We start from the raw sequence: 14,185 nt of genomic DNA, 5'->3' as shown, positions 1-14,185 counted from the left end.
TGAAATCTTAATTAATCACAAACAGTTTGCAGTTTCTTCCACCCTAACCAATCAAATTATTTTGAATAAACGACTGTCGCTAATCAGACCCAATATTTCTTTTTTTCATTCATATGCCCCCTGCTAGTACAGCGGTAAGTCGACGGACTTAGAACGCTAAAATCAGGGGTTCGATTCTCCTTGGTGGGCTCAGCAGACACACCAATGTGGCTTCGCTATAAGAAAGACACGCACACTTCTATTCATATAGATCGAAAAATAAAATATGCATTTTGGAATATATTTCACGTGATTTAGCTTAAGAAGCGTTACTGCATATAATCAGGATTATTCTACGTAATTCTTTGATACTTCGCGTCCTATTTAAGGTACTTTTATTAAAATGTGTATCGTATTATTTACGAAATTTCAGTGTAGTAATACTAACTAGAAACTATAAAATATTAAGTTTAAAGCTCATAGGCTAATAGAGATTTCTATATAGTTTGATGACGTTATGTATATATAATGGAAAAGGAAAATAAATGAACCAATGACATTCAATATCTGTCGTCTCCAAATATCACACTTCATTATGGTACTTAGTAATGTAAGTAATACATATTTATATATGAGTATTTCAACGTATAGCCAAAGTAGCACGAAAACGTGATAACATTTCGCTACCATAAAATGTATATATCTTCCTAAATTCATGGTAAGTTTTCTCCACAAATTAAATTCAGACATTAAAAAAATATATATGTATACAATGATTTCACTAATTCCAAGAAAATATTCGAACTAACACTTCTGAGACGAGTCTGGTATTTTAATTAGCTTTGAAGTTATATTTTTTTAGGTTTAATCCACGTGAGTCACGTTCAAGCTGTGCATGCTGCAATTTACTGTTGTGAGAAGTTTTCTCTTGAGGCAGCTTCAAGTTTTATGTGTTAAAATATCACTTTCGTGTGAGATTTTTAACTCGATTCACCTTCACGTTTTTGCATGCTATACATTACCTTTGTGAGAGAATTTTAAAACGTGTCACCCAGGTATTAGATGTTTGACAAACCCATTTTAAGTAAAGAGTGTTTATATATTATGAAGCAGAGCTTGCCACTCGTTACTTACACAGAAAGATATATCTAAGAATACGGAAATGGGAAAAGAACGCGAAATCTGTTCCCAACAACAGTAAGATCTTTTGATTTATGAGGACTAGGAAATGTGGGAACAAAGTGTGTTCTTATCTTGAAAAATACCATAACCAGCTTCATAAAGGTGTTCTTGAAGTGAGCAGCTCTTCTTTTGGTTATCATAATAATGATTGAAAGATCTTCATCTAACGATGTACATTTTCCAAGGTGAATGTTGAATCTTTTGACCTAGGTCATCGATTTTTACTGGACATTATGTGTATGGTTTACAGAGTAATTACGTTTAGGTTCTACCATGGTATTCCAGATAAAATGGTTGAACAGTTTTTCATATCTACGCTTAATCTGTGCAGTAACTGAACACTTAATTAGAGCTTCTGTTTCAGCTCTGAATTAACTTTACTAACTAAGATCATGCTATTAGTTTAAACTAATAGTTTAATTTTAATTAAATATTAAATATGTTTAATATTTGATGCCTTTTCTTACTGAAGTAACAGTATGGACGAAACATAATTCAAAGTTACTTTATCCGAATATACATTTTTATTCAGTTAACATTTAATGTATTCTGGAGTCGAGATTTTGGAGCTTTCCTCATATTTAATAAGTACGTTACTTATCCATGACTGAGGTCTTCTGATAAAGCATTTCAATATTATGTTTTCCAGCCCTGACTACGGGTGCTGCTTTTATCTTAGCTTGTTTCATTTCACTTCTCCTCAGCAAGAAGACACTTCCTATGAAGGACTAGCATCAACAGTAACTACACATTGCTCCGAAGAAGTCATGTCAAACGAATCAGGACCAGAATGTTCGAAGACTGGCTTTAGACGTCCTTTATCTGATAGAGATGAGGAAGAATGCGGTGTCACATGTGAAACTCCTCTAATGGAGAGTAGACAAGAAAGTGCTGTGTGATAAATTTATCTTTGTAGCTCATTTACTGTTCAACGTGCCTTACTTTGGTAAGTGTATACACTGTGGACTGTTATTTTAATGGGAGTGAAAGATATTTTTAATCGGTTTCATAAGTTAATATTTTTAAGAGCTTTTATCTGTCAATAATGCAAAATTTATATAATTTTAATTTTGATTAATTTTGACAGTTCATCGCGTTCTGTTTATTATTTGCGACATTAAAAGACTCACATTGGCATAGTGGTATGTCTGTGGAATAACACCACTAGAAATCGTATTTCGATACCCGTGGTTGGTAGATCATAGATAGGCTTTCATGAAGATTTGTGTTTAATAACAAATAACAACAACAAAATAACATTAAATACTTTGCACATAACCTCTTTTATTTCTTTTCTTAAACAAAATTTTAACGAGGAAATTAATAATATTAATTTTAAAAATTATGATTTAAATATTAATAACCTTGGAATTATTGGAAATCAAAAGATTAGAAAATCTTTATAAAAATAAGTTAAACTATAAATGTATTTTTGTGCAATTATCTTAATATTTTCACCATGACTCAAAATCAGCCCAAATTCCAGTACACAAAAACTTCTTGGACAACAACTTTTTTACAGATAAAATAAACAGCTGTAATGCTAATTTTACAGTAGTGTGTAAAATAAGAGGACTGTGAAAAAGATAACTCTAGTTAACCCGATTTTTATAATAATAATAATTTTGTATTTCCTTTGAACAAATTCACCCGAAAGGATTTTTATAATTTGTCAATTGTGTCTGAATTGCATAAGTAACAAAATAAACCAACCAAATACCAACAATGGTCTGAAGTGTCAATAAATAACCACTTATATCTTCCAACTAAAGGTATATCCTACATTCAGTTAAAATTAGGTGACATAATGCTAATTTTAATAAGTTAGTTTCTTCTTTTTGTGCTAACATTATAGTTGGCCTGTCTCACGTCCCTCACTCACGTTTCTCGATTTCGCCCTAGTCTAGAAAAAGTTCATGTGAAATCGTTAGGTCACTAGGATGAGGTCTTTTAATAGTCTGCATTACAAGAAGCTAACTCCAATAAACGTGTTTTACCCCTTAATTATTAGTTTATGTGAAATAAAATCTAGAATGTCTAATGTTTCATTAACAAGGCTTGTTTTTTCTTGTGTGTGTCTACTTGTAAAAAATTCCGATTTTTTTAAGACATACAATGTTATATCTTTACAAATTTATATACTTGTTGGTTTATACGTTTGAATAGAAACGTTTTTATATTTTTAATCTCTCGTGTAATTAGTACACGAATTAAATTAATAAAAGTGTTAGTATCATGACTTGTGAGGTTTCGTCTTCATCGGTATTTATCATCCTCTTTGCATATGTTGTGTTTTATAGTAGTATATGACTTTTATTTGATTATTTTAACGTTCTGAGAGTAGACTTAAATATGTCTAACAGTATCATTTAAGTACCTTAGTACTCCCCAATTACAGAATATCTCCATTTATTCTATTACACACATGAGAGTGAAAGACGTAATTTTCCGTAAACGGTGTTCTCTTTCCATCCTGTACAAAGTGTTTCACACGTGACTAAGAGTGAATAAAATTTATTTCACTGTGACTATGACTAACCTTATAACTTATATGACTATTGATCCTATGGTTACAATATCTCCTTCCTTTTACCATCATATATAACTTTATGTCTCTTCATAAAACAATAACAATTTCAGAAAGAGTAGTAATATACGAGCCCAAGGAACACGAACTAGAGAAGTTCTCTTCAAGTGATTACATATGTAACAAATTTTGTTCATAATTAATGAGTAACAGAAGGAATTTCAAATCTATATCAGTGTCATTTGATACTTTTTGACAAAAGTAATGATTATTGGTTGCCAGGAGCTATATAGTAAGCTTATGTTTTTTTTTTATTTCTCTGACCTTGGGGTTACAACATCATAAGTAACAAAACGAAACTGAGACATGGGGAAAGACAAATGTCTATTAAACTGATGAGCTACAATTTAAAAATATTCTTTGAGTGTTTGACTCAAGGGAACGTTTTTGCATGGTGTAAGAGTCCCATGTTTTGCTTTGTCCTTATTTGCTTATGATTCGTTCGGCAACGTAATACCAATTGAAATCAAACATACATTTTGTGACTGTTTACATTGTTTTGATAAACGTTCAAGGTTTCACATTTACTCATTTGAAATACACTAACAATAATAGAAAGATCACTTAAGAGAAATATTCGTAATATATACTTTTACGTGGCAAATTGTTTTTCATAACAGGTCCAGAATTTCTTGATAAGTTCAAATACAATACAATTCTTTTGAAATTTTATTACACTTTTAAAACTGCTAAAGGATATTTCCATAGTTGTATACGGAATTTAATTATAATTATTTAAACAGCTTCTGTTGTAAGTCATTAAAATTACTGCTTTCCCATCAGGGGACCACAAGATTAATAATATTAATAGTAATAGTTGAAGACTATAAGTCAAACTATTTTTTTTCCTACACGAAATAAATAATTTATACATCTATTAACTTCTATAAAACTTCATTAAAAGCACCCTTAAGGGCACGCTATTTTTACACGAGTAGGGAATACTTCTGATGTACACGTATGAGTGGAAGTTAAATGGATTATAACCAATAGTGAATATGTTAACATATTTAAATTTTATGATCATATTATGAGAGAATTATATTGCATTTGATCTTTCTCGTCACTATATTTAATATGGATAATAAATTCATGAAAACCTAGATAAATAATTATAATCCTTTTCTTAAAGAAAAATTAGCATTTCATAAATTTAAACTAATTAGTAATCTTATCATCTCTTTCAAAATGTTTTATAATGTTAGAATAGCTTAGTGAACATTATTCTATACATTTCTATATTGTGTAAACAATCGTCAAAATGACTAAATAAGAAGCTGAGATAAAAACGTGTATCCATTAAAGATAATACATTGTATCTAATAGAACATTAAAGATAATACATTGTATCCAATAGAACATTAAAGATAATACATTGTATCTAATAGAACATTAAAGATAATACATTGTATCTAATAGAACATTAAAGATGATACATTGTATCTAATAGAACATTAAAGATAATACATTGTATCTAATAGAACATTAAAGATAATACATTGTATCTAATAGAACATTAAAGATAATACATTGTATCTAATAGAACATTAAAGATAATACATTGTATCCAATAGAACATTAAAGATAATACATTGTATCTAATAGAACATTAAAGATAACACATTGTATCTAATAGAACATTAAAGATAACACATTGTATCTAATAGAACATTAAAGATAATATATTGTATTTAATAGAACATTAAAGATAATACATTGTATCTAATAGAACATTAAAGATAATATATTGTATTTAATAGAACATTAAAGATAATATATTGTATCTAATAGAACATTAAAGATAATACATTGTATCTAATAGAACATTAAAGATAACACATTGTATCTAATAGAACATTAAAGATAATACATTGTATCTAATAGAACATTAAAGATAATACATTGTATCTAATAGAACATTAAAGATAATACATTGTATCTAATAGAACATTAAAGATAATACATTGTATCTAATAGAACATTAAAGATAATACATTGTATCTAATAGAACATTAAAGATAATATATTGTATCTAATAGAACATTAAAGATAATACATTGTATCTAATAGAACATTAAAGATAATACATTGTATCTAATAGAACATTAAAGATAATACATTGTATCTAATAGAACATTAAAGATAATACATTGTATCTAATAGAACATTAAAGATAATACATTGTATCTAATAGAACATTAAAGATAATACATTGTATCTAATAGAACATTAAAGATAATACATTGTATCTAATAGAACATTAAAGATAACACATTGTATCTAATAGAACATTAAAGATAACACATTGTATCTAATAGAACATTAAAGATAACACATTGTATCTAATAGAACATTAAAGATAATATATTGTATCTAATAGAACATTAAAGATAATACATTGTATCTAATAGAACATTAAAGATAACACATTGTATCTAATAGAACATTAAAGATAATACATTGTATCTAATAGAACATTAAAGATAATACATTGTATCTAATAGAACATTAAAGATAATACATTGTATCTAATAGAACATTAAAGATAATACATTGTATCTAATAGAACATTAAAGATAACACATTGTATTTAATAGAACATTAAAGATAATATATTGTATTTAATAGAACATTAAAGATAACACATTGTATCTAATAGAACATTAAAGATAATACATTGTATCTAATAGAACATTAAAGATAATACATTGTATTTAATAGAACATTAAAGATAATACATTGTATCTAATAGAACATTAAAGATAATACATTGTATCTAATAGAACATTAAGGATAATATATTGTATTTAATAGAACATTAAAGATAATACATTGTATCTAATAGAACATTAAAGATAATACATTGTATTTAATAGAACATTAAAGATAATACATTGTATCTAATAGAACATTAAAGATAATATATTGTATTTAATAGAACATTAAAGATAATACATTGTATCTAATAGAACATTAAAGATAACACATTGTATCTAATAGAACATTATTATTAACATTTCTACTTATAATTTTAAAGTATAGCAAGAAAAGATAGTGTTCATTATTCCTCCTTCCCTTCGAGATTTTCTCAGTTTTTGTCTTTTTCATAAATTCAGTCGTATTTTTTGTAAGTTATTTTAACTTCATTTCATTGTGTACCATATTTCAAATGTATAAAGGTAAGTAAAATTCCCATATATCGTGAAATGTATATGTACCACATAGTTCTAAACCTCCAAGACTAAGCAATTTTCAATGTCACAATTTCATTGTATCTTTCTGTACCTTCTAATATGATTGATGTTCTCATAATTCATTGTAAATTATTCATATTTCGTTCTATGGTTTGATGAAAGTGTCTGTGATGTGACAGTTGGGATTTTTTCTTGTTAAATTGTGAACAATTAATTTACAATTATTTGTAGAGATCCTGCAAAATATATTTTATCCTATATATTTTAAGATACTACAACCCTATAAACAACGAAAAAAAAAAAGCTTTAGAAATTGTTATTTGTCGGAACAAAAACATAACTTTGTAACTATTGTTTGTTGTTTCTTTGGAATTAAGCTCAAGGATACACAATAGGCTTTGCCCACCATGGGTATTAAAACCCAGTTTCTAGCAGTGTGATTCCGCAGACATACCACTATGCCACTGGGGGGAGGTACTTTATAACTAATCAATCAGAGTACAACATTTTTTCCATATTATATGAAACTGTTATTAACACTCCATCGCTTCCACAACTTACTTTTTAAATTTTCTTGAGTTTGAAATCGAGTAATAAATATATTAATGAAAATTAGATAACTGAGGACAGATTGAAAACAACTCTTTGAAATCATAAAATGTAGACAATGATTCATTATTCATAGATGAATAGTTTGAAATAAATCTTGTTTTTATGGTTATTAATATTCGTTTAACTGTTTAATAAAACTCTTAAAGTGCTAAAACCACGAATATACAGTGCTATATACACCTAATTATGAGTATTTTGTCTAATTTTATAATTTTTTTCCAAAGTACGAAAATCTAAGGTTTACAGATTAGTAAACAGTGAGTTAAGTAAATATCTTAATTTATTAAATCGTTTCTAGTACAGTGAAGTCATAAAAATTTTCGTTTGAGAAAAAATTAAAAGTAAAAAACTTTATTTACTACCTACGTCACTGTAGTTATTATTGCAGTTATTTGAAATAATTTTACTGTGTTAAAAACGTTAAATTATGTAATTATTTCAGGAAATTTTACAGAAATCAGTATTTCTTCTATGTGTGTTGTATGTATGCTAAAATCCATTTAAGTCCACAATTCTGAGATACTAGTGATGAAACGTGACCATGAAACAGATTTTAACGGTAAGAAAACTCGTACTAGAGATAAAATACCATTTAATAATATTATTAATAAACACTCGAACAAAACATGGTAATGCTGGTTATTTTGTTCCTCTAGGCTTTTATCAACTATCAGTATTACGTAAGTTAATCTACCTTACTGCCTCTTACTTAATTATTTGTTTACTATTATAAATTATTTTAAGCATGTGTTTCTCTTACTCTCAGCCCTCACATAGTTTCATCAAACTATGCTGTTAAAGTTTAGTACATTATAGGTTCTACATATGCTTACAACTTCACATACTGTACTTTAGTCTATTTCACAACATCTGATTTCTCACAAAACTGTCTAGAATTACGTCACAAATTTCAATAATGATGCTTGTTCGTTATGTTTACTGTAATTTTTAGAACAAAAATTAACATTAATCATTGAAATTTCTGACAAAAACACTGAAATCTTTTGAACAACCTTCATGGGATTATTCTATTTCATTCATGATAAGTTAATCCATAAACGATAATAACCTTAACATAAAGTTGTATATATCGTGTTTAACTATAAGACAAGTAGTTTAAAAATATATAGACTTTTTTTGCCAAAAATTACATTCTACTAGTGTATTAACTTGGTATTGTGACTTGCTAAAATTATGAAAAGCTACGCGTATTCTGCTACTTGCTGTTTCGTTTAATATATTAAAAACCTTCATTTATATTTATCTTCAATTGTTTCTTTCTTATATTTATAAATTTGCAAATGTACTTGAAATATTTATGCACGCCTTGAAATTTGTTAGAATTTTTTGTTTGTTTAAAATTTCACGCAAAGCTACTCGAGGGCTATCTACGCTAACCGTCCTTAATATAGCAGTGTAAGACTAGAGGGAAAGCAGCTAGTCATCACCACCCACCGCTAACTCTTGGGCTACTCTTTTACCAACGAATAGTGGGATTGACCGTCACATTATAACGCCACCACGGCTGAAAGGGCGAGCATGTTTGGCGCGACCGGGATTCGAACCCTCGACCCTCAGATTACGAGTCGCACACCTTAACACGCTGTTTGAAGTTTAGGAATATAACTTGCTATTTGAAAAAAAACAAAACAGGAATATTAAGGATAAGTTTTAAGCCACGGTAACAGAAGTTTTTATATTTCATTTTTTTCGTGCTTAAAAATGTTTACCAGATAATGGTTAAATATGAATAGTTGTGAAAATGCTTCAGAATCTGAAATTACATTTTGTCTCTTATTTAAAAAAAGAAATAAGTAGTCCAACCCTTAAATAACTTTCCTTCATGAAAGTAAATTAACATAATTTATATTGTTATTTATTTTACATTTGTAAATACTCAACTTTTTTCAATTAATTAATTTTAATTAAACTGTACAACATATTTGTTAGGCCTAAATAGGCCCAACGTATTCGAGACTCTACAGTTTGCGTTTCATTACCGGCATAAATATCACAGTTCATATTTTGAGCCCATGAATGCGTTATAAGAGTGGCTGTCAAATCCAACTATTTGATTAGAATGGCCCACGAGCTGGACGTGAGTGATATTAGCTATGAATTCATCATCAAATTTAGTTCATTCTTGAAAAACCATATTGATTTTTAACTATACTGCTTACTACTTGTTGAGATAAAACTTGAAATTCATCACGTGGTAGTTATGATTTCAACAACCAGCAATTTCGAACTCAACTCACGTGACAGTTATGATTTCAACTACAAGCAACCTCAATAGTCAAGTCTAATGATAGTTATTATTTCAAGTACCAATAACTCAGTTGATAATAATGATTTCAACTTCAAGCAACGTCAAAGTCAAATCATTTGGCACTAATGATTTCAGCTACCAACAACTTCAAACACCGTTGTCGTGCATGATACACTTGGCACGTTTATGATTTATTCTCGAAATAGTCTTATTCATAAAAACTTATATTTTGAAAAATGTTGTTTTCAAGGTTTAAGATCAACATGCTTTTTTAAGGTTTTAGCTTCCTGAAATATTATGACATATGTAGCAGTCTAGGGAAGTTATTTTGGTCAAAAGCCAGGTTGTATTCTACTTTAGTAGACTGAGACTAACAATAGTATCGTTCTTTAAATTTATTAATATAAATATAAAAGAAGTGTAGGTTTACTAAAAATGGCACCGAAACAAAAGAAAGCTATTGAGTATTTAACTCAGATGCAGAAAGATAGTTCAGACAATAACTGTTGCTATATGTAATGCCTATTCATATTTAAAAATAAATAACAAAATTATCTGGATGTTTAAAATATCTCTATTAAAGCTTATATACTAAGATTACCTGTCGCTGTCCCTAATTTTAAGCTACTAACAATATGGTAGAAAACCAGGGGAAAGCACAATAAGAGATGCACTGTTACTACTATAATGTTTCCACAACCTAAATATTTGGCAATTTTTTGTAGTCGGTACAAATTCAAACTCCGCTCACCAGTTTTGAGTTCCAGAGAAAGAAAATATTTGTTCGCAGGTGAGCATAAAGTTACACGAAGGGCTATCTGTGCTCTGTCCAGTACTTACATCGAAACCAGGTTTCTAGCATTGCAATTCTGCAGACATACCACTGTTTCATTGGCGGAGCAACAGTTAGAGATAATCCAGAGATATCCTTAGAAATAAACACATTGGAGTAAAGCGTATCTAAATAATTCTAAAATTTTAATCGTATTTATTTTTATTATTTATATATGTATTTAGTTAGTAAAATATATGAATTTTGCAGGGAAAATGAACAAAATTATGTTTGGAAAGCGAAAAAGTCTGTCAATATTCCTTTCAGGAGACTTATGGATTAAACTAAAATTCATTAATAAGAGACTAAATGTTTGAATATTTTTAAGCCTGGCTAATTACTAATAACTTAATGCATTTGTCCTGAATATTAATTATATATTTATTGGAGTCGTTATTACTCACACACAATGTTATGTCATGTATAAACTAATGTTTATATTAAGGTCCCGCCCTAAAAGAATTACATATATTTATATAATTGCTCTTTCTTTGCATGTGTATATATTTTTTTCTGAACGACAATAATAAATGTTTAGATTTTAATCATTCGGAAGAGAACTGCAAATATATTTTGATTAATAAAGGCGTAAAATCCTGCTTTCACTGATGTGCATAATATTACTTTTGGGTGAACAAATCTCGCTTCAAAGTTCTTGTGGTTTTCAGAAAGTTTAATTTACAAGGTAGTCTGTATAATTCATTAAATCCTGGATACACTAATAAATCAGAGAATTCAAACAACGCTTATTAAAGTGTAATCGTAAGTAATTTTCACGGAACTTGTTCTCAATTAATTCTAAATGTTGTTTTATTCTGCAGTTGATAATCTGGTTCCTTAGATCGATTTATTCTGTATTTATTTATCTAGTTAATACGTCTCATGTAACTAGTGAGTTTTAACATATCTACTGAATATTTTTACAAAACCAAATAAATTATTTTTATTGCAGGTGAGTTAATAGAAAAATTTATATTTCAAGAAGCTCGTATCTGTGTCGGCAGAATATTATGTATTTCACTATATTTGCTAAATCAGCACTTCTATTCGAAACATTTGATTTCTTTCAATCAGTCCAAAGGAATTTTTTTCATTACGAACCATCAGTAAATTATTTAATAATAACTCTAATATTTCATAAAAACAGGTTTCAGAGTTTCTTTATTTACTATGATTTTAAAACCTGTAACTATATATTTAATTATTTGAACTGTTTCTGAACTGAGTGAATATGATTAAACAGCTAGAACTGTCTAAATATTCTTCCTGTTAAAATTATTCTGTTCAACATGTTGCTAAATACGTTAACCTGTACCTATATTTTGATCAAGTTGAGATGGAGTTCTTTTGTTTTTTTGTAATGATATTGAAATACAACGTTACTTTCTTGTGTCTTCGATGTAAGAGAAAACAAACTGGTTAATTTGAAGTACGTTAAATTTATCTAATGACGGCTCTGTGATGAAAATATTCAATCTTCCCTCTTAGTAAACAAAATTTAATTTTGAAGACTCGTTAAGAATTTAGAAGAAATGACAATAGAAAGTGGAGAAAAGAAACGTAAAAAAATATATAATAATTAAAAGTTTCCTTTTAGTTTCAAGTTAATTAAAAAATAGACTTGCATTTCGTACAGAGTATTTTCAGAGCTTGTCTTTGAATGTCATTGATGTTGTTCAATAATATGTATTTAAAGATGAGTGCAAAAACGTAATAATTTTAACACGAAAATCAAATCTTTAAAATAAAATACTTGTCTACTCCAATCAGTCTGCACTACTGCTTTTTAAGTTTCAGGAAATCAATCATAAGTTGCTATAAACAAACTATCCTCAGGGGCCAGCGGAATGACTGAGCACTTGATACCCGAGTTAGGCATAGCACATATAGCTCCTTGTGCAGCTCTTAATAACAAATAAACAGATACGAAACGTAAAACGTGCAGAACGTCATTGTTTTCTTTTTTTCCTGTTAGAGAATTACATGTATAGAATTTCTTCAAGTAATCTATATTTGATATTAAAGGAATTCGAAGTAATTTTGGACGTATATTGGGGTATAAATTATTGATGACAAGAAACCCACTTGAAACAAAAATATATCTCAGAACGGCAGGTATGGGTATTAACACTTTTATTGATCAGGAGAGAAGAACGTTTCGACCTTTCTAGGTCATCTTCAGGTTAAGAAACAGAGAGTTTGCAAGTGACCGTTGCGCTCTCTTTCTTTACCTGAAAATGACCTAGGAAGGTTAAAACGTTGTTCTCTCCTGATCAATAAAAGTGTTAATATCCATACCAACAGTTCTGGGATTTATTAATGTTTCATAGTTTTCTTTTATGAACTGTGAGGAATACTGACAAATATTTCAAGTTTATTGTATAATTTTGTAATAACTTGATGACTTGTTAAATGTTGCTACTCGTAATTTCTTGAATCATCTTACTAAAACTGTATGGTTATTTGCTAATATTATGTTTATGAAAATGTCAGGAACAACTCCATTGATGAAGTAAAGTGCACAAGTTAAAGTTCCACGAGAGCTATTTATTTTTAGGAGATAATTCAAAAATTAATTTATATTAATTAATTATTGTTGTTCATCAATCAAACACATGTTTTAACGACTAGGGGTCTCAATTATACATGTTCTTTTTTTAACCATGTGCGGAACTAACTTCTACAAATATACACTGTCGACAAATGCATTCGAACCACAGATGTGCCACTGTACAAAGGTGCTCATTGTTATACATAGAATCTTGAAATCAAATCAAACGAAATTAAAGTGCAACTGCTATAGAAATTACCATATACTGAAACTCTCAGCTTATATTTTGCAGTATAAATACCTGACCATCCCTAAATGAGTTTATGATATGAAAATTAATGAATTTTGTTGTTTCTCGAAAGTTCTACGAGCTTCGTACACGAAATTAATATATTTTCTGGAAATTACAGAACTTCAAACATTTCATTTGAAGTTAAAATTATGATATAAATTATATTGTGTCAGAAATCGTAATGCAGATTAGGTTTATCTTAATAATTAATGGGTTAATTTTTTTCAATTAAGCGAGAAATGTAATATAATTATATTTTCTGACGTTTCTAATAATGTCTATATAAATATAGACATATATGTGGTTATCTTGGCTTTACATGTATTTTTGCTTTTAGATGAAGTTTATTCATAGCTTCTGAAACTGTCCGTGGATTTTCTTTGTTTCCAAAACTTTCATGATTTCTTTTTACAGGATCTGCACCATATCAATTTTTAAACCATAACTGTTATTCCATTATTTCAAATAAATTAAAAAATATATTTTAGAATAATCGAAAAAGTGACAGATATATGTTTTCGATCGGTAGTTATAAAGGGCCGGCATGGCCTAGCGTGTTAAGGCGTGCAACTAGTAATCTGAGGGTCGCGGGTTCGCATCCCCCGTCGCGCCAAACATGCTCGCCCTCCCAGCCGTGGGGGCGTTATAATATTTCGATTAATCCCACTATTCGTTGGTAAAAGAATA

General features: G+C 28.7%; 1 protein-coding gene across 3 annotated transcripts in view; it reads left to right on the top strand.

Moving 5' to 3' along the window:
- Positions 1–14,185, top strand: part of LOC143233364 (protein turtle homolog B-like) — a 398,319-nt gene that overhangs the window by 380,968 nt on the left and 3,166 nt on the right. For all 3 annotated transcript variants that reach the window (XM_076469542.1, XM_076469543.1, XM_076469544.1), the window contains 2 exons: positions 1,866–2,107; positions 7,997–8,113. In XM_076469542.1, the coding sequence (XP_076325657.1) occupies positions 1,866–2,060 (195 nt within the window). In that variant the 3' untranslated portion in view covers positions 2,061–2,107; positions 7,997–8,113. The remainder of the gene's footprint in view (positions 1–1,865; positions 2,108–7,996; positions 8,114–14,185) is intronic.

Source organism: Tachypleus tridentatus, chromosome 12 (genome assembly GCF_004210375.1).
Source record: "Tachypleus tridentatus isolate NWPU-2018 chromosome 12, ASM421037v1, whole genome shotgun sequence".
Taxonomy (NCBI): domain Eukaryota; kingdom Metazoa; phylum Arthropoda; class Merostomata; order Xiphosura; family Limulidae; genus Tachypleus; species Tachypleus tridentatus.
The sequence above is the reverse complement of the archived record's forward strand: the minus strand, read 5'-3'. Positions and strand labels throughout refer to the sequence as shown.